This window comes from Catharus ustulatus, chromosome 10 (assembly GCF_009819885.2).
Source record: "Catharus ustulatus isolate bCatUst1 chromosome 10, bCatUst1.pri.v2, whole genome shotgun sequence".
NCBI classification, from domain to species: domain Eukaryota; kingdom Metazoa; phylum Chordata; class Aves; order Passeriformes; family Turdidae; genus Catharus; species Catharus ustulatus.
The window spans coordinates 11,611,513-11,639,378 of record NC_046230.1 but is presented as its reverse complement, the minus strand read 5'-3'; the positions used below and the strand labels follow the sequence as shown (position 1 = coordinate 11,639,378).

The following is a 27,866-nucleotide window of genomic DNA, read 5'->3' as shown; positions in this document are numbered from 1 at the left end:
GAAAAGAGGAACAGAGCCACCCTGCACTGAACCATGCAGCACTGCAGTCTGTCTGAAATACACAGTACTTCCAAACAAACTCTGCACTCCCTTAGGGATCTGATCACCAGTGCGGCAAGAAAACAACATCTTCATTTTCTGTTCAGATTTTATTTGAAATCTAATTCAAATTGTCAAAGCTACAAAAAGGGGGACATTTGGGTTATTTCTGCTATGTCACAACATTCTAAAAACAAAATATCACTACTGCCAGCAGATCAGTTACACACATTTCTGATGAAACTTCTAAACACAAAAATGTTTCTTTTGGGAAATAGTCACAATGAAGATATTTTGTACAATATAAAACAATGACAGGTCTACAGATGCTGATACTCATGAGTATACACGTGCATTCACAAAAAAAAAAAAAAATCAGGAATGCTTTTTTGTTTTTAAACAGACTGTTCAGGCACAAAACAAAACTGCATTTCCAGTAAGTGACAGCATCATAAAAAATATTAAGAATGTCAGTGTTTGCTTTTCTTTGATTTCTTGTGAGATCTGTGAGGAGAACGGGACTGAGACCTGGATTTTTTCCCTGACTTTTTAGGGGATCTGGATCGTGATCTTCTTGATCTTTTGGGTGTCCTGGAGCCAGATGGCGACCTGCAAAAAAGAAAAAAAAAAGGTTTTATGTCAAATACTAATAGATAAAAGCACCTTTTCCTGACGTTATTTTATTCATTTATTGAGCCAAATGAGGTAGAAAATATTTTTCTGTAATGAGGAGAGTAACAGAACGATAACTTGCTTCTGAGAAAAACGCCGTCCTCGCATTAAAAGGTTTTGAGAGTATTTTGGGCTTAACATCAGTGCTTAGAACCCACATGAAAAATAACACACACTCATGTCCTTAAACCCACATCAGGAATTCACAGTCCTTCACGTAAACCTCAATCAGCTTGGTTTTTGCCAAGTGCAGCCTATGTCCACACAAAAATTAAAAACTATGTTCAGTTGTGTTACAGCGAAATACTTTTGATTCTCATCAAGCATACTCAGATTGTGATGCAACTCCACAGAAAAAGAAAGGACACTGAATAAATTCAGTCATCTAAATTCTGTCATCTAACCCAGACCTAATATATTGGTCTAATATAATGAAAACTGAATGAGCATCATATTAACTCTAAAAAAAAAAACCTCAACTACTTTTCTACTTTTATTTGAAATTCTTATTCATATAAGCACAAGAATACTGTAGTTTTGTGCTATAATTTTTTCAACACCATCAAAGGGGTTTTCCTCAGCCTGACAGAGGTATTTTGATATTTTACACCTCTAAAAGAAATGGAAGGTGAACTTTCAAGTTACAGCAACATTAGTAGAATAATAAAATTTCACCTCAAGTTCAACATTAACTAAAGACAAATATTTGTGTCAGAGTGTAGGTTAGGAAATACCTCGTTTGGAAACAAAAGCCCATGAGCAGTATCCAATTTTTTCCCCTTTAAAAATAAATTATGGGAGTGAGCTAATCATCAGTAAAATGTTGCATGGTCACTGTAATTTGAGAGGTTCCGTAGAAGGGCTACAGAAATTTTAGGACTACACAAGACTTATCCTTTGAAAATAAAAAGCTTAGAAAGCAGAAAGGTGTTCTAGTTTGAAGCAGCATTTCTTAAAACCACCAGTAAACAGATAAACAAAACCACAGCAGAGCAGAGTCTGGAGCTATGAGGGCAGGAGGCTGTGTGCACTTCCCCAGTGCCCAAAGGTATTAATGAGGAGCGTGCACTACAGAGCACTGTGAGAGAAAGAACCTGAGTACCAAATGTGCCCTGCTGAAACATCCCCCCTCAAAACCTCAGCTAAACACACCCATGAGCTTCCTAAACCAGAGAAGATACCAGCTCACCTTTTGCCTTTTTTACTGACATCTCTGGGAGAATCTTTGTGTGAGGAGCGGGAGCGGGAGCTCTCCTTGTGCGAGCGCTCGGAGCGCTCGGAGCGTTCCGATTTGGGCGAGGGCGACTTGGCTCGGCGGCTGCCGCTGCTGCGGGACGGGCTGGGGGAAGCGCTGTGCCGCCTTTTCCTGGCCACGGCAGCACACGGGGAGGGAAACACACTGTCAGAACATCTGTGCCTTTCTGCAGGCATCTGCTCTAGCCAATGTCATGTCAGTTACTTGTAAGTAAATTAGGATATTGTAGGTTTTTTATTATTAAAACAAAAAATCAAGTTTAACGTGTGCAACAGATTTTCTCCGCTTGAAAAAAATTAAGGCCTGTGAGTCATTTTGTAGTGTAAAAACATTCTGTCACAGTTCCCTGAAAAGCAAGGCCTTTTACCACAGCTACACTTAGAACCACGGCAGAGCTTGGCTATGCAAGCATTAGAAGATCAGTGTCCAATCAGCCACCCCAGACCCAGCTGCTGAGGGATCTGCACTATGAGATGAGTAATAGTGAAACCAGTGCACATCATTGGTCTGTCCTCAGGACAGTTTTCTGACTGAGGCACTGCAGGCAATTCACTGCTACAAGACAGTTAACCCCATTGACAGCAGGTAATCCTTTCACCATGCTTCCCGGGGGCATAAATGAGCCAAAGGGCAACTCTGCTCAAAGGCAAGTGGTACCTCACTTGGGGCAGGGTGAAAAGAACAATTCCTTTAACGTTTTGGAGCATGCGTTACTAGCCAAAGCATGGGTTTTGGTTTTTTGTTTTGTTGGGTGGTTTTGTGTTTTTCTTTTAAAATCAGATGTATGATACAAGGTAATTTCAAGGCTGCCATTGCCTACAAAGACAGTGGGAGGGCTTTCCTCCCATCCACTTTAGTCCAAGGAGGGCCATACCTCTCTTTTCGTGTTGGTGTACATTCTTCTTTTTCCTTCTTATCTTTGGACCTGGTCTCAGACTTTTCCTTGTCCTTTTTGTCTCTGTCCCGTTCTCTTTCCATCTCTTTTTCTTTTTCCTAGATTATTAGAAGCATAATGATTTCAGATAAGGACTGAATAATTATTAGAGGCAATCAAGTTAATGACAAACAGCATAAAAGCAGTGAGCACTGATGGAACACAGCACATGATCCAAACTACAGCTCACACTCTCCCAGCTCTTCAGTTCAGCCCTTTGCTCTTGGCTTGGGACATAGCACAAACATTTACTGTAACACAAACTAACAAAAACATGAGGAGTATCACCCTGTGTCAGAAAATCTGAGTATCTAACTGTAAATGAACAATCTCCAATGTTACAAATTTCAGGGAGATATTACAGCTGTAACAGATTTTCTAAACTAAATTAAACATGAAAGAATACCAGGAACCTCTTTCTACTTTAAACATATGTATCCATCCTCCTTAATCCAGTCTGAAAATTGATACACTATCATAACTAGCTATCGAAACACAAAACAAAAATACAAACAAGATTCTGCAATAACATCTACTCTGTCAAAAACAAACAACTATACTCCATTTCTAGGTATCAAAAGGACCCTTTTGAAAGAAAACATATACCCTGAGCACACAGGATCTGTCTAAATAGAAAATTAACTAAATAAAAATAAACCTCATCAGCAAGTCTGAACACAGACATCAGATAGTGTGGGTTTTAGTACTGATCATTCATAAAAAAATAATTCAATTCCATGGCAAAAAATAAACAGATATTCGCTGCTTACCCTATAAGGAAGATAAAGAAGGGGTGATTTAGCTAAATGGAAGACAGGGGAGATGGTGGAAATAATTAAAAAAAAAAAAAAGTAAAGAGAAGGGAGGTGACATAAGTGCAGGAATACCAGAACATTTATCCTCATCTAGTCTCATGTTCTTTTTACAGGGAAGACTCAGCAGTAAAACCTGCAAGTGTCCCTTACCCTTACACCTATTTTTACAAACTGCTGTTAGGTATTGCTAAAATCACTGCACTCTCAAGATCTGCCAGTTTTATTTGACAGCATAACTACATATTTCATCCTGACAAATAAGAATAAGTACTATTTTAAATAACTCTAAATTTCTAGTCTCTAACCAACAATACAATGCTGCTGGAAAATTACTCTTGGAAAGGTTATTATAAGTTTTATAAAAAAGAATGACCAGCCACCAAGTTCATGGGAAACGTAATGAGGATCAGTATTGCATTACTGTTACAAAAACAAACTTTATTATGGCATTAAAGCAAAAGATGAAGTTATTCCCTTAACAACAGAGTCACTACTGTTTTAAAGAATGGTTATAAATATCATTAAATATGTATTTCTTTCTTGAAAGTGAAAGAGACAATTACTAAAATTCAAAAATATTATGAGCTGGTCAAACTAATTCAACACAAGCCTTCTAAAATTTTATCAGGACTGTTATTATCAATTTCTGTTTATTTAAGCTACTCTAAGCATTCTGTGCTTTCTGAACAAATAATTTCTTTTACAGAAAATACCAAGAAAACTGAAAGTTTTACAATACAACTACATTTAGAAAAACAATTATAAAAGCCTTATAAAGTCTTAACTGCAAACATCAACCTCCAATGTGTCTCCTTCAGGGAGACATCTTCTACAAATGGTCACAGAACAGAATTACAGTAGTTTCACGAATACAAGCCGCACGGATTATAAGCCGCACCCCCAGTGCCTCGACAATGTTGCTGTCTTTGTCAATAGATAAGCCGCACCCCGAATATTAGCCGCACTTTCGTTCGTCGCGAGAATCCGTGCGCAGCTTTCACAAATTGGCCAATTAGTAACAGGATCGCGGCATAGCGGGGTTTACTGGCTCGGGGCGGGGCCAGGAAGGCTCGGCCCGCTCATGGTTGCCGACGGGGCCGGGTGGCCCAGCTCAGCGCCACGGCTCGGCGGGGCTGGCCGGGTGGTGCTGCCGCCGCCGCCGGGCTCGCTGGCCCCCCTCTCCCGTCAGCACCGCCCCGCTGCCGCGTTCGCTCGCCCGGCTGGCAGGGCTGCCGCCGCCGGGCTCGCCGTCCGCCCCGCTGCCGCTTTCGCTCGCCCCGCTGCCGCTTTCGCTCGCCCTGCGCCGCGCCTCGCGAGCGCCGCGCCTCGCGAGCGCCGCACCCGCCCCGCGCCGCGCCCGCCCCGCTTTCGCTCGCCGAGCAGCGCTTTCGCGAGCGCGGCGCTTTCGCTCGCCGAGCGCCGCTTTCGCGAGCGCGGCGCTTTCGCTCGCCGAGCGCCGCTTTCGCGAGCGCGGCGCTTTCGCGAGCGCGGCGCTTTCGCTCGCCGAGCGCCGCTTTTGCGAGCGCCGCCGGCAGGGCTGCCGCCGCCACCACCAGGTTCGCCGGCCGCCCCCTCCCGTCTGCACCGCCGCCGCGTTTCCTCGCCCTGGCCGGCACTGCAGGCCCCCGCACCGCCGGGCTCCCCCACGCTGCTGGCCCCGATTCTGCTGGGCTTCCCCCGCTGCCAGGCAGCCCCACCCGCCGGCCTTCCTGCTTCTGCCATGCTCCCCTGCACTGCTAGCCCCAGTTCTCCCGGGCTCCCCCGCCATGCTGGCTCAGGCTCTGCCGCCCTCCCTGCCCCGCCCTGCTGGCTCAGGCTCTGCCGCCCTCCCTGCCCCGCCCTGCTGGCTCAGGCTCTGCCGCCCGCCCCCCACACTGCTGGCCCCGCCTCTGCCAGGCTTTCCCACCTCTGCCGGGGCCGGCCGGGCTCCAGCTTGGCTTGGGGCTGCCGCGGGCTCTCACTTCCGTGTTGGCAGCTTTTAGAATTTTGTTAATAGATTAGCCGCCCCGGAATATTAGCCGCACTTCCGGGTTTCCACCAAAATTTTGGTCAAATTGGTGCGGCTTGTATTCGTGAAATTACTGTAGTCACATTTGAGTGAATGGATGAGCTAGAATTATTCAGGAAACTTAGATACTGGAGAATCAGAAACAGATAGGCTGACTAAAACTATTTTCTCCCTTCCTTGGGAAGCCTTTAGCACAACAGATCAATTACTAAAAGCAAAATGAGAAGTCTGATAAACATCTTCAATTGAGAGCTGTCCCTTTCCCACACCTAAGAGTTTGTTTCATGCAGCAGATCCAGGAGTGGTCTCTAAGGTTTCTATACACACTCTGATACCCAGTTGTACAGTGGGAAGGAAACAAGACAGGATTTTGATTCAAAAAGGAGATGGTATGTATTCTGCAGAAAGCACTTGGACTTAGACATGCAGTTTGACATTACAGTAGTATTTTAACAAGAACCATGTGTTGTTATGTTTAAAGCCACCTTACAATCAATAAACTCAATAAAAGCCTATCACAGAATCAGAGACAAACATAAAGAAGAGTTCTTACCCTCTGGAGCAGCTTGTCTCTATAGTGTTCAACCTGTTCCTGAAAACTCTGGCCTGGCTTCTTGGGTCTTTTCCCAGACTCTAACTCATCCTGAAACTTCATCACCTTAAGCTGTGAAAATAATACTGACCATTAGATTATTTGACGTATTATTATCCAGTTAGGCAGGTAGCTGAAAATGAAATTTCCATGATACAAAATATGTTCTTCCTTCCTTCTATACAAGCTTGTGCACAGAGATACTAAATCTATTTAAACTGGATCAAAGTAACAAAACCACACACTCATCTGCAGGCACCTGCAGTTGTTTACAGACATGGTGAGAACTAAAAATAGAGGGAGTTTTTTTCTGTTATTCTACTAAATTGTGTTCCCATCATTAGTACACTGCAACCTTGTATTTCCTGGGTCATTATCTGTTTCTTTTCTTTCAAAATGAAATCATTTACTGCAGGTGCCAATATATTCTTTCAACTTCTCTTGTCTACTTCAAAGTTTCCTTTGGAAACTGTTTTTTTTCCATTCCATCTGAATGTTAAAATCAAATGACTGACATAATTAGGACATAAAACAATGCACCTCCTCTTCAGGGTTGTTTGCACAGTGTGGTTGATTTGAAAGAACTGATTTTTACTAACATAATACTTTTTCATGTGCTAACAAGCTTAGCAACCAACTTCAGTTCTCAAGTGCTGCTAAATGTAATGCAGAATTTGCTGCGGTATCCCCAACAGAAGTCACAAAGTTAAGCAAATGTCAGAATTTCCCCATGTGCTCTTTCTTTTTGTCAGTTTTTTGTGGGGTCCCTGTTTGGTTTTTGGTTTTTTGTTAGTGGTTTTTTTTTTTTTTTTTTTCGTCTAGATGAACTAAAACCTTCACCAAGTTGATTCACATCATGAAAGTTCACTCAAATCTCTTATCATTTCTCAATTCTTTATTCCTAGTGACATGTTCTTGTACAAACAACTGGTTTTTGGGGAAGGTGTCTCTTTTTTGGGGAAGGACAGAAGAGCCTGGTAATCGTTCAGGTTGTATTTATCAGCCCTCTTCCAAAATGTTCATTCTCTGACCCTTCTGCACATCCTGTTCAAACACCAACATTCTATATATGAGCAGATTTTTTCAGTGTTTGAGTTTTTATTTTTAGCTAACAAAGTTGTTTTTTCTTTAAAAATATTTAATTCTTCCACACTGAAAACGCACAAAGGAAAAGCTTTTGCAACTGTGTCCATTTTGATTATCTGAAAGGATTCTTATTCTCCAGGCCCTCAATTCCCTAATATGAAGTAGTCACAAAATCAAACTCTACAGTTTTTTTCTTCCCTCTCAAAAATCCAGCAGACTGGATCTAATCAGCTCTTCCAATTACTGACAAAAAGGAAAGGCATCACAAAAACAAGCTAATCATGAGTATGTTAAGAAACATAAAACACAAGCAAGGATAACATTATTTTGAACAAGATCCCCTTTCCCTTCAGTTACAGAGCTTATGCCAACACCACATTTTTCATTTTAGTCTCAAATATAAGGGAACAACTTGTTTTGGGGAAAAAAGAAACACAATTTTTAAAAAGCACTGTTATCTCATACCACAGTAAATTTCTGTCAGCTCTTCTGCTTTCCTCCCTCACTTACAGAGCCTGTTCTATGTGCAGTTGAGCATTTTTTCTGACAATTCAGCCAACGGAAAATTGTCATCATCTTTTGTCACATACCACCTTCTATAAAGGCATGTTTTTCTTCCTCCACTTTAAAAGCAGAGTTTCAAAGGCAGAAATACCCTTTGGAACCATATACTCAGTGTCACTGTGCACCACCTGTTCTGCTAAGAAATCAGGATAGCACTCCCCACCATCACATAAACTCCAAGGTCAGCAGCTGCTCAGCACCTTCAGTGCCATAGAGGAGGAGTACAGAGGAGGCTTAGCTGATCCAGGAAGCCTCTTGGGCTGTCATGGCATAGATATGCCCATAAGACTTTGTTTTCCCAACTAAATAACCCATATAATTTAAAAAACAAAACAAAAACCCCAACCAACAAAAGTCCACAAAAACCTCCATCCTCATGTGTTCCTTTACATTTTTAGCCAACAAAGCTGTGACAGTCTCTGTTTAACCATATTTTCAAAGCAAGGAAGCCTAAATCTATAACCCAAAGTAACTGGAGATGAAAATAAACTAGGAATCCAAGGTTTCACCTTGGCTTCACCTGATTTAGTAAGCTAAATGGATGCAAAAAAAATGCTGACATGCATGGCATACAACCCACTGTTGGCAGGAAGTTTAAAATGGCAAGAGGAATTATTTGCATGTAGCTTCTCCAGAAACTGTGGGTGGAGTGGGGGGGTTGAAGGTGGTCATTAGCAGGTGCCTTGAAAGAGAGAAAATAGGAAAGGCTACACTGTGCTAACATCTCACTCCCCACACTTCAGCCATGGCAGGATCATGGGGTTTCCTGAGACAGCTGCGGTCTTTTACAGACCATCCATAGGTGGATTTCTCCTCCATACAATTGCTGCATCTCCCTTTGAACCCATGCAAACTGACTCCTTTTACAAGATGCTGTGGGCAGAGGAAATGAGTACCGGAAAGGTAAGTACGTGTTACGAAGTGCTGAGATGGTATCAAGAGCTCACTACTGAAAGATCAGGCTCGTCCATCCACTCCTGCACTCCAAGCACAGGCTCACAGGATCAGGATGTTTCCTCAAGCAGCAGAGGTGAGCTGCTAATCAGGTCATTCATCCTCCACCTTCATTTATAGAGACTATTGCTATTTGCTCTCATCTGTCACCACTCTATTGTGTTTTATAAGAAAGTTCCAAAGGTCACAAAAGAATTCTCTAAAAATTTTGACCACTTAGAATTACTGTTTTAGCTTAGATGCTTGGTTATGTCCCTTCACCAGTGTTCACTGGCCACAGTGAACACTCTAATGATCCCTCCATGCAGAGTACGGAAGCTCATATTCCTACCACACTGTTCAATATACTCCCAGGAGAAAACGATCCTTAATACTAAGGTTTACATCTACTTAAGCATCTAACTGATTAATTTTGTAACCATGTAATTTTGTAAACCTGCACTGAGAATGAACTAATATATCCTCATTGCATGGCTTATTCTTTACCCATTCTCGTTACAGACAAGAACTAGTAACACTGCTCATTTTCAGGAATAAATACTTCATTGCAAAAACGCTTTTACACAAGAGGTTACTCCACAGTTACACATCCTCTGAACATAAAGTGGCCACGTTCAAACATAACTAATTTGAGGTAAATTAACTGCATGCTACATATTAGGATGAACTAAGAAGCTAATCACCACAGACTTGATGAAAGACGGGAATTTCTGCTTGGTAAGTAATGTAAGCACTCCAATATAGACTGATTAGAGGACAGACATCCAAACAAACCAAAGAGTTTTGAATTTCATTAGAACAGTCTTGCCCCAACAAAGGCTGTCGCAAGTCCTAGATTTTGCCAGAAGCAGAGTAAAATATTTCTTTGAAAGTTTGATTTTTCCAGCAAGTTTGTGAGTAGTGGAATTTCTGCAGCTACAGTATTATCAACACCAGATGACGAAACACTGATGTACACATGTGAAATATCTCTTCTGCCACAGAGCCCTCTGGCATGCTCCATCACACTCACAGGTTGCCAAGTGTCTTGGAGCTTAGCAATTACCTTGCTTTTGGCTTTGTGTAAAACAGAAATAGAGTCAAAGATTTAAAATAGACCAGAATCTTCTGAGTAGTCAACACCTTCAAAGAAACAACTGCTATAAATAGCAAAACTATTGGTTAAGCAAAAGCCAATTTGTCTCATCTGTTACTAGGTAAGCCACAATTAGTAGGACATTTAATAGGCTATCTTTATGCCATTTTGCAGTAGCCTCAAATGAGCCAGCTACAGACATCTTCACAGACTGCTAAAACCATAGGGTTATATTTTGTTCCAGTGATGGTTACAGATAGCTCGTGTGACCTGACAAACCAATTCTCAAAAGTTGAGTATTCTGCACACTAAGCACCATAATCCAGAGAAAGAAGTAAAGAAAAGTGTATGGAACTTCTTGCCAAAGGTAACCACCTGTCCTTTGTGATGTTCAGAAAAATCTCTTTGGCTCTTGGTAGAAAAATAAATTGGACTTTTAATACCATGAGGGGGCAGGGAGTGTTTGGTGTGGAGTATTTGTGCAGGGGGCAGGGAGGTACTGAGAGAACACAGGATGGTGAAACAGGATCCAACCCTGCCCCTCCTGCAGCTGCAGGTATCAGCAGAAAGGCTCAGCAGGAACCCTCCACACCACTGCTCTCCTACCTCAGTCAAACTGCTGGCCAACACAAAGGTGCATAAGGCCAGCTACTAAAAAGGACTAAAATCCTGTTTAACCCTTATGGAAGCACCAGTATGTCTGGATTTGTGATGAGCCTGCCTCCTGCTGCAGATGAAGCCTGTGCTGTGCTTTTTTGTTTGGAGTAGGATTATCAACATTTGTGCAGCAAGGTGGAGGCAGAAGTAAGATACCCTATAGAGAAAGATCCAAAGAGGACTATGCTGCTCCATTTTGACTGTGAGTTTATCCACACTCTAAGGGAACATGCTTAATCAACAATTTAAATAATAAAATTCCCATTTTTCTATCACTTCATAGCACTAAGGTCTCTTTACAAAGAATGTACCTTCTTTTTAGATGTCCCAGGGGGGAAGAAAGACACACAAACACCATAAAGACCACTCTGAAATTTGAAGTACAATATAAACCAAAGTGCCAGTCTTTCTACACTTGAAAAAACATTTAAGAAATCACTGTTATTCAGTGTTATAGAAAAGGCTCTGCTCCTGCTAAGTTCTGGAAAGAACTACCACTTCAGAAGGATTAACAGGGCCATGAGGGAAGCAAACAAAAGGTTACTAACTTGCCTCCTCTGATGGCATCAGACTGATGGCTGAGACCAAAGTTTGTTTTTTACTTCATTTTCTCTTTCCAGCTAACAAGCTTAATTTACTAACTGTGCCAAGAGAAAGAACTGTTGCTTCATTAATGAATTTCAAAAAAATGCATGAAAAAGTGTTTTTCAGCTTCCCTGGCATTCACTGTGTAGATTGTGTAGCCAGAAAATTTTTTTTTGCCAAATATTTTACACAACATTTTTTACAGTGCATATTAGATGGCATAATTGTTAAAGCTGGTAATTGGTTGTTTTTTTCTTCAGCTCCTTTCCTCAGATTTAATAATGGATGTGGGTTTTGGCAGGAATTGGGTACATACTAAGAAGAAACCATGAGTGTGAATGCTTTGAAGTAGTACAGTACTTTTCTGTCAACGACAAACTTGAGGAAAATTTTAAGTACTCCTACATAGCGTCTGAAATGTTCTCAAAAGAAAAAACGTTTTTTCCTCTTCCGGCAATTCCAAAAGTCTGAAACCAAAATGGTAATTTACTTACTAAAAGGAATAAAAAAGTAAGCATGCACTTGAAAAACTCGAATATTTGCCACCTAAAACTTTTACTGACAGAATACACTGATGAAAGAACTTAAAACACTTGTGCAGTGTTAAACTGACAATGGTTGAAGCAAATCACTGCCTAATCTGCCTCCACACCTGTCAAGATAACATCTGTAAAACACATATTCAGTCTGAAAGAAGCTCTTTCCATAACTGCTACAATCAATATTACAGCAACATGAAAATTAGTTTCACTTGTACTTTCATTAGTCTAACATCATGTATTTTCTACAAAAACACTGCCACCATGAGTCAGGTCAGACATAAATCCCATTCAGATTCTCACATGCAGAATTTATTCACTTAATATGGCTGTATATCATGAACTTTCAAACTGCTGTGCAAAGCAAGCGATTTTCTAAGTGCTTTGTGAGAGTCTATTAATTACAATAAAATCTGAATAGTTAAAAGGAAGCATATTTAAGAGAAACAACATGTGTGACATTTTAAAATATTATTGGCTGAACATCTTAGAAGAATATTACCAGGCTTTGCTAATATCTGACTGTAGCTAACTAGCACAGTATAGCATGAACAGGTAAGCAGCCACAATTCCACCTTCAAAACATTATCCAGGTTATAACCTGCCATGTGGAGATGCTGTAACTGCAATATGCATTTAGCAACTTCTTAGTATCATTTGAATGCATCGAACAGAAGCTACAAGAATTCTGATATTCAATGTCCCCCAGGTCTGAATACTGAATACAAGCTAGGAAATCGCATACAATTTTAAACCTGATTTTACATGGCAGTGTATGTCAGAAAGGCTTCACTGCTATACAAAGCTTATTCTAAATTCCAGTTCTAGTTACCTTCTCAGTCAAGCACAAGCTCAGAAGCCAGAATAAAGCCATAACCATCTCTGCTGATCAAGCTTAACAGCTACACTAACATATGTGCTTGGAAAAAGAAGAACCTTACGAACTGCAAGTAGGGCTTCATTAAAATACCTCCAATTCCACAACTATGTGGGTTAGCTGTTATCTGCTTCTTTGTTTGATGGATGAGACAGTGGAAAGAGACACTGTTAAATGCAATAAAACACAGACACTTCAAGGCAAGAAAGAGAAAACAAGAAAGGAAGAGGCTCAAGACCACGTCCATAAGCTAATCCCAAAAGTTAATTTGCCAAGGAGAGAAAAGTATAAGGGTACCTAAAGCTGCAGTGGTACTGAACACTGAAAAGGAAGACTCATTCTCAACATGTAATATGCCCTGACTCTGCCTTTCATTTTTTCCTCCATTATTTTAAATGTCAAAAACAGTCAAGGACATGGTGTGAACAAATAAACCTTTACAAAAATACACTGGACTACAACAAAAACCCACTATATAATAGGGCTATAATTATTTCAGGAAAAGTAACTCCCAGTCATATGTAGGGCTCAGGACTGCAAAGGCAGAGAAGGGTGGCACAAAACACCCTGTGCTCACCTCTATCTCTCGGAGTTTGGCACGCTTTTCTTCACTCATTTCCGAATATTTGACTGATGACTTGGATTCAGGCATTTCCTCTTTAATAGGATTGGAATACATGTGTTGTTCTTCTGACTTGGAACTCTGTGTGTCTTCTTCATCTTCACTTTCTTCTTCTTGACTTTATAGAAAACATACAGAATTAATTACAATGTCACAGTCATCTTAAGTATATATGTACTATTTCTGTTAGTCTCTATGATTAGTTACTAGTTTTGAGATCTGTTAAGTTAGATTATGTAAGTCTGCAGCTGCAAATTAAGTCTCCATATCTGATACAGATCCTTCTCATTTAAATAAACTGTTAGCTTTTATTATTCACACAATTTACACTTTTCATAGAAGCAGAGTGCAGAAGAATTAATGAAATTTACAGTCATCAAATATATATCTAGCTAAGTTACAAAAGGAAATCCACTCCCTCAGCACAATCTCAAAGTGCTGTAATGGTGCTTTTCAGGGATATTAGGTTTAATAGAACAATATTTACTAATTTTGCTTTTGGGAGATAAACCTGAGAGATGGCAAATACCTAAAATTGTATTCCCAGGCTGGCCAATAGAGCGCTGCATCACTCCAAGCAATGCAGGAAGTTTTTACAGCAGTAACTAACAGATGCTCTCAGCTGCCTGAAGAACTAAGTAAAAGACAACTCAAAACCAACTTCTGCTGGCATGGAGCCTATCAGCATCCAATGAAATACCTCAGAACATGACTCACTGTGCTTTGTCTCAGCAGCAGAAGGTTGGTTTACATTCATTCATATATACCTGATAGCAAGATTTCCATACTACTACCTAAACTCTTACTATTTGATGCTGAATTCTCAAATCAGCATAAATTCAAAGATTATAGCCAACAACTCTACAAAAAGATGAAATTTATCATGTTAGAAAAAAATCATGGGGGCTGAAAGCATGCTGCACTAAAATCCTGGGTTTTCTCCATTTTCTTATTTTCCTAGTTTCAAAATTTCTCTTTTGTTCTACTCATGTATTAACATAGCTACCTTATAAGGAGTTCCAAGGACTCAACCTTAGATACATAAAATATGTTTTCATTAGAATGAAAAAGTATTTACTTTTGAATTTCCTCCTCCTCAGATTCTTCATGTTGGTCAAAAAGTTCCCACTTAGAAGTAGTAACAGCTGGAAGAGACAGTAGGATAATTTTAACAACAAAAAAAGCTGCCACTTAGACTGAAAATTAGCATTTGTAATATAATTATAGTAAGATATATATATAGTACATAATATGAATTACAATGTGGTAAAATTTACCAGTATCTAGCATTTAATACAGACTTTCTGCTTCACAGGAATATTCAAACCAGCCCATTATCAGAACATTTACTATTTGCAGAGCTATTCACTCACATTGCACACCACATAACAGTAAATCCTTCAAAAGCAGACAAGTATTTGTCAGTCTGTAAAATATTATCCTTCAAACCAAGATTAAAAAAACTGCTAGCCACATATACAGATGGCTTTTTTTGTTTTCAGTATTTATTCTTAATAAACTGTTAATTACTTTTAAAGGTTGACAGGTTATTGAAGTAGAATAACCATAATGGAACAGACTATTTTCCTTTTTAGTTAAAAATTCAGTGAACAAGTTGCAACAGAAAATCCTACTATGTTGCAACATGAATCCTATTAGCATTTTAGCACAGATCAGTTGAAAATAATCATTACATAAGCAACAGTATGCTTTCAGTTTACTTCAGAAAAGATACCTTCAGAACTAACCTTGAGCTTCCAGTTCAGATTCATCCACTGCTTCCCACTTTGAAGGGGCAACTTTAAATATAGGCTCATTCTTTTTTGAGTCTTCAGTTGTATCCACTGGTAAAGAAAGAGACACAGAAAAATAATTTACAAAGATCTTCAGAAGTTAAAACCAAAAAGTACTAAGATAACAGTCAGAATTAAATAATGGAACAAATTATACAATCTCAGTATTTCCAAAGTAAAGAAACCAGGGTTTAGATTCTGATGTGTAACATCAGAGGACACCTCCTGTGTTTCTGAAGCAATTATTATCTAAACACTGTAGAGTATAATGAAATAATTCAACATTTTACAAAATCACATGCCAGAACAATACTAGGTTGCATTTCTAAAAACTACACAGTAAGAAAAGATCAACGACTGAAGATTCAATTTGAAAGTTGAAATATTTCTTACAAGGAACTCCATCAAGATCATCATCCAGGGATTTAATTGGGACTCCATCCAGATCATCAATAGGAGCAGCATCAATAGGAATTCCATCCACATCTTCTAGTGGAGCACCATCGAGCTCTTCCTCAATGGGAGCACCATCAAGATCATCCGGTACTTCCTGAAAGCAAATAACATGTCATTATTTCAAGTACAAATCTACATTGCTTTTCTTTACTTCTCTGATTATCAAATCATTTCTTGTTAAATAAGCACTTTTCTAAATACCAAAACCTCCAAAAAATCTACTTCAACAATTTTTGCTATCAAGTACAGTTGCCTATTGTAGAGGAAATAACACAACAATATCTTCCTACAAAAACCTATAGGCAACAACTTGGAATTTGTCCACATTTACTGGAAGCTTTCCAACACTTATATTCAAAAGAAGAGCTATTAAGATGAGGTTTAGCTCAAAATGAGTCAATTAGAGTCAGATAAATCACACTTCCTCGATACTAAAGTTTCCCCAAGACCAGTAAAACGAACAACTGACAAAAATGGACTATTTAGCAGGAACACCAATTAAAGGAACACATGAATTATAAATACAGCTGTATATTCTAACTTGTTAGGTACAGGCACTGTCCTTTATACATGTGTGCTCACCCTGCTCTTCCACCCCAAGGAATCAGCTTTAGATAAATTATACTGCAGGCTTCCCTCTCACTGCTCTGAAAGGCATCCTTCCACACAGTTACAATGCCTGAAACTCTCAGAATTCAGAGACAGGTATGACAGAGTATTTCCAGGACAAAGGAAATACCTGTCATTCTGTACTAGTCTTTGCTCTAGAACACTTTCACAATATTAACTTCACCACAGTACCTAATCTACAAGCAAGAAACACATGGACAGAATAAACATTATTGGCTTTTGCAAATACATTACAACTTTATTTAGCAGCAAGGACCTGGAAGAAAGAAAGGTTTATTCACTGTAAAAGAGAGAGCAAACTACTCTTTGCCAGCCCTATTTTTTATTAACAACTTTTCTCCCTGCTGTCTGCAAGCATCACTCCTGAGGTCACTTACCTCTGTTTCTTTATCCTCCATGATATTTACAAGTCCCAAGAAAATATTCTGCAGTTTGATCAGAAAAGGTTCTGGATAGATTGCCCAGTCTTCCCATGCTCGGAAGCATGTCATCACCCGTTGCTAGAAGCAAGAGGAAAAAATAAATGCTGAAACAGTTGTATTGAGAAATTTTATGTGATGGGAAATAGACCCAGAGAATTACTACTGCAGACAACTATCCTTAAGTAGTTCCATACTGAAGTATATTACAATGATACCAAGCTGGGCAAGACTAGTAATTTTACAAAAATACGAATACAGGAACTACATTTCAAGAAATCTCACTTAGGTTTCATTTTCCCTTTAAATTCCTGCTACATTATCCATTTTGGCTGTTGCCAGTTCTATCCTGATAGTAAATTTTATTCTGCCCCAATGTTCGAAGCAGGGGCCTCTACCAAATCTAAGAGAAAATATCCATTTGTAAAAGAAAATAACTAAAATTAACATTGGTTTATAAATATTATTGAACTGAAACTGTGTTCCTACTTTCACTTTGTTCAGCCTGGAGAATAGAAGGCTCTGGGGAGACCTTAAGCCCCTTCCAGTACCCAAAGGGGCTAAAAGAAAGGTGGAGAAGGATTTCTTCCAAGGGCAAGTAGTGACAGGACAAGGGGGGAATGGCTTTAAACAGAAAGAGGGTTGGTTTAGATTAGAATTATCAAGAAATTCTTCAGTGAAGGTGCTGAAGCAATGGCACAGGCTGCCCAGAGCAGCTGTGGCTGCCCCATCCCTGGACATGTAAGACCAGGCTGGATGGATTTCTGAGCAACCTGGTTTAGTGAAAGGTGTCTCTGCCTATGGAAGGGGGTTGGAACAGATGATCTTTAAGGTCCCTTCCAAACCAAATAATTTTATCATTTTTCTTTTTAAAAAGCATATTTGAAAAGATGTGTTTCAGTTCGACACACTCAATGTAACTGAAGATGGAGATATATTAAAAAAAATCTGCCTCTCTTTACCATATAACTTTAAAACATTTTAAAATAGCAGATAATTAAAATTGATTATCAATCTAGCAATTGAGAGCAGAAGGAGGACAACCAGGATGAAGATCTTAATACAGACAAACTAACTACTCTGTAAGCTTTGTATTTAAAGCTTCTGACTGAAAAATAAAAAGTGCAGAGGCATCACAGGAACAGAAGAAAAGGGGTCAAGGATGAGAAGAAGAGAGCATTTGACCTCAAAAATCACTCCCAAGTACCCATGGTCAGACTGCTTATCAGAACTCCAAAATAAAGCCTAACACAAAAAAAAAACATTTAGAAGTAACTTTATGTTGTTCTGCCCAGGAGCTTCTTTCTCACACTGAGCACTTCCACACAAGTTCACTTCTGAAACTGAAATACAGGTGGCCCAAGAACAGTAAGAAAGTTAGGAGGCCTTGTTTGCAATTCAGGTTATAGATATCCTCTCAACTCCACAACTGTACATCTACTGGTACACTTCAGCTGGCAGATGCTCATTTCCTTCCTCAATTTCAAGGCTATCCTTGCAAAAGAGAAAACTCTTTAAAAATTATTCTTTTTAAAGCCCAAATACGGACCTTGATGTCTAAGCCACCTATCACAGTATGCAATCTCTTGTGCAGGAACATCTATTAATGTGACTTCTATGTCATGTAAATAACAATGAAATACATACCTTGAAATTTTCAGACTGTAAATGGCCTTGTATTGTACGGTAAGTAGCATTGAGATCAGAGAATATCTGACATAATTTTGTTTCAAAACTAGAATTAAACATATACATTTCTTTAGTTAAACTTCATAATATATATTTTCTGGACATACATAATTCATGAAAATACCTGGGACTCAAAAGGACTCAATACAGGACTCAAAAGCACAAGATTCTGATCCTTATAGTAGCCATGAACTGAACTATAAAGCAAATATGATTACTATATATTAAATCACCTTGGACAACAACAGAACTGTGAAGGGAGATCTTCACATCTGCTGCAGTCTCTTTATACACCCTGGAAAGATTGGAGGACGATAAAAAGGAGTTTTACAACCTTAAATAGAATGAAAGAATTGTCTCAAAATTCAATCTGTATTTTAAAAGAATTCTTAGTTATACTTGTATTCTGATTTATTCAGTGAAGCCCTCAATGAAAGCACAGTGAGCAACAGCTGTCCAGCTTCCCTTGAGCTTCTCACAATGTGCAAAAAATAAACCAGCACAACACAGACACAATGCAACAAGAAACATCAATTGCAATCACTAGATTTGTAACATGCTGAGTATTTCCCACCATGCTGCCCTAACATTAGAGAGACTCCAGGAACTAGACACAAACATTTAATATGACAAAGATACTGTCCCTTGGACATTTTTCCTAAATTCTGCTCAACACCTTAGAAATAAAGACCATAATATCTCCTTATACTCTATCCAAAGTTTATAGAAAGTTACACCCCTCCACATTTTAATAAAAATAAATCTGGTTCAAAAATTTGCTTATTTACTTGAACCATCTGCTGTACCATATCTTGAATATTATCTACAGGCTCTCTCTGTCAAGAGGTACATGAAGTATTCTCACCTTTATGGAGTTCCATGCAAGTGGTCCCTTGCATAGACACACACATTTTTTGCATTACCAACATGCTACATCTTACACATTTTCATGCAAACAGATATAAATAACACCAGTCTGTAATAGCAGTAGCACAGAAAGTCCGAATTTCCTACAACCATGTTTATCCAGAAATGTACATACAGAGATGAATCTAACAGGTTTTTTTTAACTGCCAATCACCTAAAATATTATACTTACAATTTTCTATAGTAGGAAGCATTGGCAACTTTAGCTGAAGAGTTGTATAACACATCCGACACTAGATACAATCTTGCGATCTACAATAAAAACCAGCCAAATTAAGACAACTCCAATTTAAATTCCCCTGAAAATAAAGGCATTTTCACAGATAGAATACAAGACAGTTTAAACTACCTGGAAGTATACGTAATTAGAATTAAGTGCAACATAACTATATTATTAAAAAACATGTTAAGAGGCAATTAGCCCACTGTTACACTATAGGGTACTAACTACTGTAACGTATTACCACAGCATTACAGAGGAGAATCATGGCATTCCCATTTTACTTGCCTAATTTAAACAGATCATTTCACTATTTTCAATTTCACAGTAAGGTAGAATATTATTTACAAGCAATTTCAGAAAGAATAAAAAATACGTAACAAAATTCCACAGGAAGAGATCACACTTAAATTCAAGTCCACATTTTAGTACAAAACTTCAACACTACCCGAAACTTATGAAATAATGTTTGTAAACTACATGCACATGCTGCTAAGTGAGCTCTTCCCCCAAAACACAAGATTATAGAAAATCTCCACACCTTCTTAGGAAGAGGAGTCTTGAGGATGGACAGTGACTCTGTAATGCAGTCCACAATTTCCTCAGCAGCTTCCGCATTATTTAGACAGAAAACCATTGCATCACCAATGTCGTTCTTCCGAGGTGTTAATCCACGTAGAATTTCCTCTAGTTTGTCCCTCTGTCTGAAATTCCAGGAATACTTTCAGTATTAAATGAAAAGTACTTCTGCAAATTTCCATTTACAATGGTATTTTGTTTTTCCATCTCCAGGAGAAAAGCAATTTTCAATATTTTGATATTCTTTTTCCTGAGTTCTTTCTGTGGTTCAATTTACGTCTCTATATTACATAAAGTGCAAAACATTCTCACTCAAGTCTTGATTACATACAGAAATCAAGGAAAAATAGCTGAGAAATACCTTATTAAGTACATCAGTATCTTTAATAAAGCAATTATCTTTCTGGATTTAGTTTAGGCCTAAACCAAACAGGTAAATCTAAAGCATGCAAGTAATTTCTGCTACAGAGTAAGAAACACTGGATTCAGAAAGCCAGTAAATAAACAATTACTTCACATCTTCCCTGACCTCTATATGCACAGAACATTTTTAAAAGAATCTCTTTCTGAGTCTTTCCAAAAGAAGGTTTGAGAAACAAACTGTGTATTAAAACCTACAGAAGCATGACTGGTGTGGTAACTATCATGAGAAGAGTAAAATAAGCAAAAAAATTCCACATGTTCGTAACACGTTGTAACAACAGCAGTAAAATTAGGAAAAGCCAGGTCTGTATTTCCACTACCACTGTCATCCCCAGTACACTGACACTTCACAGCAAAGAACTCTGATGATCTCTCCCTTCCTGTTTATTAACAACTGCTCCCAATTTTAATCTCTGATGAACAGCATCAGTAAGTTTAAGATAACAGCAATGGTTTAGCTAGAGGTCATAACAATGTTAAGATGCTACATATGTTCAGCTACAGACAGCAGCAGAAAATGGGGAAAAACTCTCATCTTCCTAATCCCTTTCAAATTAAGGGTTAATAACGATTGAAACGAAAGGTTCAGTGATGACAAATCTAACCAGATCAACAATGTATTTAGCAACAAGTCTGATCAGAAGCACTGAGGTGAAGAGACCCTTACTCAGCCACATACATAATACTATGACAGTTTAGGGGATGACACATTAGAACTACAAAAACAATGGGCAAATGCAGGCAGAGTAGCTACCAAGGCAGCACCATCTATCAGTGGTGGTACATACTCTTCCTTAAGTGCACCCTTCTTGTTCGGTTCCTCCACAAACGCTTCCGTTTCTTGCTCTTCTGACATCCCATGCAAGTATGGATTCAATGGTGGTGGCCTCCAGAAGGATCCATTTTTGAACATACGGAAATCTTCTGTCCTCCACTTGGTTGGAGCATCCCCCTACGAAAAAAAAAACAGAAGAATTTTACTTTGTTGCTATTTTACTTCACTATGCTTGAAGCTATGACTTATCACTAAAATTCTACTTGCCTGAAGAATTGAATAAAGCTTCCATCGATAATACACATGGGCTGGAGTCTGGTTTTCAAATAAAAACCTAAACCAAAGAGTAAAGAAAAGATTTAAATTCAAAGGAAGCAAAAAAAAAAAGAACAACCAAACCCTGTTCAGAATCCCACCTCAGTTGCAGAGTGAACACAAGTATCTAAAATCATGTACACCCACAGCACAGCCAGGCAGAACATGTGCAACTGCTCCACATACTCATACACACACACATGCAATCAGCAGAATGAAGAGGTCCCCAAAGGCACAGCACTGCTCAGAACTCAAGGGCAGAACAAACAGGGTCAGAAAGAACAACTGTGCAACCTCACAGCAAAGCAAAAGAATCATCAGCACAAGGAGTCACTACAGGAGCAACTGCAACCTCAGCACAAGTGATGCAGGAGCTTGCAGTTGCACAGTGAGGTGACTCATCAAATACTGAATGACTGGTTTTCCACCAGTAAATTGTCTGGCAGAATACTGGCAACATTTGATGGAGTATGTGGAGGACAAGTAGCCCATTTTTAATGGCCAGGATATTTTGTCCTGCATATTTTCTCACTTTGCATATAAAAATCTTAATGAAGAACTTCAAACTTACTGCAAATAAAGCACTGCTAAAAGGTCATTTAGCACTTCTCTGAAAACCTTGTTTCAGAGACCGCACTTCACAAGAAATTTGGAAACTGGGCCTTTTTTATTCTATTAATGACAAGTGTTGGAAATGCTCAAAACTTCCCTATGTCAGCTGAAGTTTAATTTTAAGTGACATAGAAGTAAAAATTACTCCCAGCTCTTGCTAAAGGTTAAAAACTAGGCTCTGGGATGAGTGCACTTCACATTGAGTTTGTGTGTTTGGGGGGAGGAGGGGGATTTTTTTCTGGTTTTTAAAATGTATGCTACTGTTTCCACTGATGGTGAATCCCTCAGAAGAATAAGTGTTAAGTGTTATTTATTTAAATATATAGAAATGTATTATATTGTGTGTGTACTATTTCACTTACTTATATGTATGGATTAGTAACAACTGGAATAAAAGTGTGCTCTTCCTTATCAAAGGGTAGTACAACCATAGGTGCAATTTGTAAAGTTTACATCTGCACATTAAGATATATACAGCCAAAGCCAGTCTTACCAGTATTTCAAGAATGCAGAATATTAATAATAATGAAAATATTTGGTGTTATTCGCAAGGAAAGCAATGCAATAAGCACCTGAACATTGGGTTGTTGATTTCTCGGTTCATGATCATGGCTTCGAACATGGGCCCTTCCCGAACCACAAACTCTATCATTCGATGTATCAAAGCGAGCAAATTCCTACAACAACAACACAGTTAAAGAAAAATTGATTCAGACCTAACACTATATAAAACTACACTCCACCTAAGATACTACAACTGTGCAGGAGATTATTTTGCTGCATTCTTAAGAAATCTGCATAAAAGATAAGGCAACACGGAACACATTATAGCTTTGCATCACAGACACGGGCATTCTAAAAATCAAACCATGCCTTAGCAGTGGTGGAGTAGGTATTCAAAGAGACCTCCTTCCTGAATTTCCATGGCTTAATCTACAACCATATCTTCCTTAGCAGAAGCCTGATACACAAATATGGGCACCTGAACACCCAAGTACAATTAGCTATCAAAAACTAAGCCCTCATCTACATTGTCTAAAAGTAAGACTGAAATATTAGCTGAAGTTCTACAAGGGAGCATGTAGCTGAATATTTTGCTCAAAATAAAACACACATACTTCTGAATATTCAGTAGAATCTGAATTCGGCTTTCGAACTATTCAAGCATGAAAGGAAAAGCAAACAGCCTTCTTGATGCCAAACTGGGCAATGTATTTATTAAATTTAGATCACCTCTTTTTTGTCAAGACTCAATTACTGGCATAGAATAAAACTGTCCATCCTTTTGTGTCATACCATCCCATGTTCCCTCCCTCATATACCCGAGAGAATTAAATCACAATTTAAAAAAATAATGATCTGTATCACTTCATTCAGCACTACACCCTGAGACAGGCAAGAAGTGCATGTGAAGTGCACATTTTTCAATGCAGAGTCACTTTTAAGCATGCTAATAGGAGACAGTCATAATAGCTTTATCAAAAATAGTGATAGCCAGTTTCCATCCCTTTGGGTTTTATTTTTAAAATAGATTACCTACATATAGCAAAAGCTTCACAGCACGTGTCCTTTGAATGTGATGCAAGCCAAAAAAATACAGATTTTTACATTTTTTATTTCTTTTCTTAGATGCAACAAATGGATATTGGTTCTTTACATGGAATTCATTAGATTTCCGTATAGTACTTTTTAAATGACTGAAATTCCATAACTGCTACATTGTAAAGTTGTAGCATTTTCTATTATTTCTTAGCAATGAGGTGACTATTTTCTACCATGAGTATTCCAAGTTCTGCCACAGATATAATGCACTAGATCAAAAAAAAAACAACTTAAAAACATAGCAATAGAAACCTATCTCTGCCATCTGCAAGTGTTCTTTTAAAGCATCTATCACTGAATCTACATTTGCCTCAAATATTACACAAATAAAATCAGTTACCAGTTCAATTTTCCTGTCTGCTTTTTATAATCCCAGAAACATTGCAAAAAAGACATAGTTTCAACAGTTCTGCAGCCATTTTATTTACAGCAGTGTTCTGAATGTCTAAACAGCCAGACTCTTCTTGTTATATGAACTGTATTTGAAAACATCAGCAAGAAAGAAAGCTACAATTAGCTTTCAAGCCTCTGAGCTATTACAACATTAGTTTATTTTAAAGCAAATCCAGTGTGATCACTTCTAGCTTCCTGCAAATCATCACTGGTTTTCATCAAATTCTTCTTTCATCAAGTAAAACCAAGTTGTGTAAGAGCAGCTTATGTTTGAACAAGAACATCTGCTTCAGGAAGATCTCTGATGTATGAAAATAGACTCAGCTCATCCCATATCTGAAAGGGGTTGTTACTGACATTTTGATATGTAAGATGTGACTACTTGGAAGTGAATTTCTCAAAAAAAACCCCAAATGATTGTACATACTCAAGGTTTGCTGTTTACTAAGTAGTAAGACATGGTAAAAATGGTATTGAAAATTTTTAATTAAAGAAGAATAATTAAATGTATTATGCCACTGAAGTCAGTCAAAATTTTTGCATGATGGGATTCATGGAGTAATGAATGGTTTTAGCAACTGTCACTAGCAACTTCCAAAACCACCAGGAAAAGAATCATTAGAAGTGTTTTCAAATACAATTCATTTAACATGAGTTCTTATCATAGAGGTTTTTAAAATGCTACAGTAAATAAAATGGACATGGAAAAATAAATTTTTTCCTCTGACAGCTACTCTGTGAGCACTGTACAGTTTTACAAGTACTTGTTCTACTACTCAATACGCTTCTCAAATCAAGACTCCTCCTGGTCGCCCCAATTATTCAAGTCTCTACCCAACAAAAATTGTACTGTCTTAAAATTCCATCAAAAATACAGTGCATTGGAACATGTACTGACAAGTTTGTTAATGCACTATAACCAGCTTCACAAATCTCCTCCTGCCCCCTCCCCCCATGCGAAAAAAAGAAAAAAGGGACTTTGTGACAATTAAGACAGTGTAGTAAAAAACGATAGTGCATTATTTTAAAATGTCATTTAGCTTAAATTGGCCAACAAAAAAAAGGTTGTTCAGTTATAATAAAACCACATTTATTGGAGCCGATCGTACCAATGTCTGGTCAAAAACTGTATACTTTCCCAATCCATCCCATGATGTTTTCCTGGTCCCCCGCTGCCGCAGACAGTTCAGCTGGTGTTGCTCACCAAGGCCAATGTCAAAGAGAATTTGGTAATCTTTTGTGCTTCTTTACTTTTAAAACAGTGTTGTGTTCCTATGTTTGGGAAAAGGCTTTAGCTTAACTGAGCAAGAGTACACCTAGACTAGCGTGAAGGTAGGAACAGTGATGGACCAAAATGGAAAAATATCCTCGCAATAATACAGAAGTATCTTTTTCAGTGACAAAAATTATTGACTGCTGCATTTTAAAAATCAGCAGAAATCAAAAGTGATTTTCAACTGAACTGGTTATAAAATGTAAAGTCAAGTCAAGCCAAAAAAAAAAAACAAGAGAAAAAAAAATAAAAAAAAAAACCCAAAACAACAACAACAAAAGACAAAACAAAACAAAAACAAAAACCCCCCACAGCTGCATCCCAGTATGCAGAGATTTATGTCAGGACTTATGCTGCATATGTAAGACAATATTTCACCCTAGTGTTCACTCACAAAATTACCCTGCATCTATCTACAGTGCTCAAATTAAATGCAAAAGGTAACTACTTAAGTCTACCCTCACTTAAAAAAAACAGTTAATAAGACAAGAATAGTTAGACTGTAAACCACACACATTTCTTTTAAGTGTCATAAAATAACCATTGCTCAGTCAAGCCATTACCTTTTCCACAACATCACCATTTTTCTTTAAAATTCCGAAGGGGAAATTTTCTATATTTAGATGAGTAATAATAAAGAAAAACATGTACCTTTCTGTTGGGATAACCACTTTGACTATGGCTTGCGACAGAGTCTGTATATGAAGTCACATCAGATAATAAACATAGAATATGTGAGTATTGTTAACAAGTAACAAGCAAAAATATACATATGCAATGAAAATACTACACATCTATCACAAACTTTGCAGGCAATCACTGCTGTGAAGTTATAACTAAGCAATTACACAAAATTCAAATGGTTGTGTCAGTGAACCATGAAGGTTCACTAATTGCAAAGCATCAGAACATTCCTGTCAGAATGTACATTGAGGCACTGAATAGGAACTATGCTGAATATATAAGAAAGGAGTTCTTAAGTTTATGAAAAGATTCTAAACTATTTGACTTGGATCACATTGGTATTACTTTATTCCCAAGTCTTACAAAACACAGCCCTGACATTTAAGTGTCATACAAAGAATCAATAAATTCTTACAAATGTAAATCAAGCTGGTTTGTGATTTCAAGATACTTACCCTTTTATCAGCTAACATTCCACAACAAGAAAAGTTTGAAAACTGACTCCATAAGTAGCATAAAATACTTACTCAATGTCCAGATTAATTACCTTCTACACAAAATACATCAACTCTTCTAGGGTAAAAATAATGCTACCCAAATTAAAACGTAGGATTTTCTATACGGAAAACAATTTAGATACTGCAATTTGGCAGCCAAGAAAAGGGGGGGACGTAGGAGAAAAAAATCCAGGGAGCCTGGAGGGGGAAAATGATAGCCAGATTTTAAGCAGCACTAAATTAACCAAGAGCCAATATACTGTACCCTAACATAGACATGAAAGATCTTCAGGAATTAAGTAGGTTCCCTTGGGCTACAGCAGGGAGCCAGAGAATTTGCAGACTAAGGGCTGCCAAAGTCAGCCTGAACAATGCAAATCTATGAAGCCATTGAAATACTGTCACAGATGTAGTATTTAACAATGAGATACGGCCCAGGGTACTGTAAGTTACCTTCTCAAAATCTTCCTTGTTTTTTGGTGGTGGTAACATTGGAGCATTAGGATTCTTCAATCTCTCCCGAGGTTGGGCATTGAAAGGCAGTCCTGATGGGGGAGGTGGCAGGGTGTGCTCCATCATGGAAGGTGGAATGTAGATTGGATGTGGTGGTATAGGTACAGCTTTGCCCCAGCCCAGCTTCATTTCAAACGACATAATCATCTTGCCTGAAAAAGTGAAAGAATAAAAACCTCCATTACTATGATGTTATAAATTGGTTCTGCATCACTTGAAGTTTCTCCTTGTTAAGTGCAACATTTAGGTTTGCCTGCCACCATTTACCTTTTGCTTACATTGCTGATTACTGTTATTACATCTATCAGACTACAACACAGGTCAATGAAGGTCTATTACACAAAATGTTTTATTAGTCTTCCCGCAATGTTTGTCTTCAAGACAGTACACAATTACTATTGTTTGACAACATTCAGTTGCCAGAATAGTTAAGTGTAAACCAAAATCACTGCCAGTCTGGTATCTATTGGAGTTAGAGAACACATCTCCCTTGTCTAATAAAACAATCTGAAAATGTGCTCACAGTCTGCAAAGATAACTACAGTCCAGAACTGAGAAATCCACTTACCATTTAAATTCTTCAGTGCTCTTTCAGCATCTCTCCTGTTCATAAAGGCAACAAAGCCACAATTTCTTTCTCTTGCTCTTTCTTCATCTGTTCTTGGCCACATAATTTTAACACTCGCTAATGGTCCAAAGCGGCCAAATTCTTGACATAACATCTCCTCATTCATCTACATGAAAAAGAGGCAAAAATTAACATTTTGCCACTGTATTTCTGTGACAGTTGCT

General features: G+C 38.4%; 1 protein-coding gene across 1 annotated transcript; it reads right to left on the bottom strand.

Annotated features, from left to right (window-relative positions):
* Positions 1–130: 130 nt before the first annotated feature.
* Positions 131–27,155, bottom strand: LOC117000536 (U2 snRNP-associated SURP motif-containing protein). Its single transcript, XM_033068199.2, has 16 exons — positions 27,015–27,155; positions 22,685–22,789; positions 21,453–21,519; positions 21,199–21,362; positions 19,950–20,112; positions 19,361–19,440; positions 18,220–18,307; positions 16,531–16,653; positions 15,461–15,617; positions 15,023–15,118; positions 14,353–14,419; positions 13,230–13,392; positions 6,277–6,387; positions 2,841–2,959; positions 1,901–2,077; positions 131–648 (listed from the first exon to the last, which is right to left on the bottom strand). Exons 1-16 carry the CDS (start codon positions 27,059–27,061, stop codon positions 510–512), a joined length of 1,866 nt encoding a protein of 621 aa, XP_032924090.1. The 5' UTR covers positions 27,062–27,155; the 3' UTR covers positions 131–509.
* Between the last annotated feature and the right edge of the window lie 711 nt (positions 27,156–27,866).

Bases quoted from the DNA above. Each gene is read 5' to 3' on its own strand.
- LOC117000536 (XM_033068199.2), bottom strand. From the start codon at position 27,061: ATGCTCCAATGTTACCACCACCAAAAAACAAGGAAGATTTTGAGAAG. The intron at 21,520-22,684 runs GTGCTTATTGCA...TCTTTGGTTTAG, and splicing joins ATCAACAACCCAATGTTCAG to GTTTTTATTTGAAAACCAGA. The intron at 649-1,900 runs GTGAGCTGGTAT...TCTTTTTTGCAG, and splicing joins GTCAGTAAAAAAGGCAAAAG to GTCGCCATCTGGCTCCAGGA.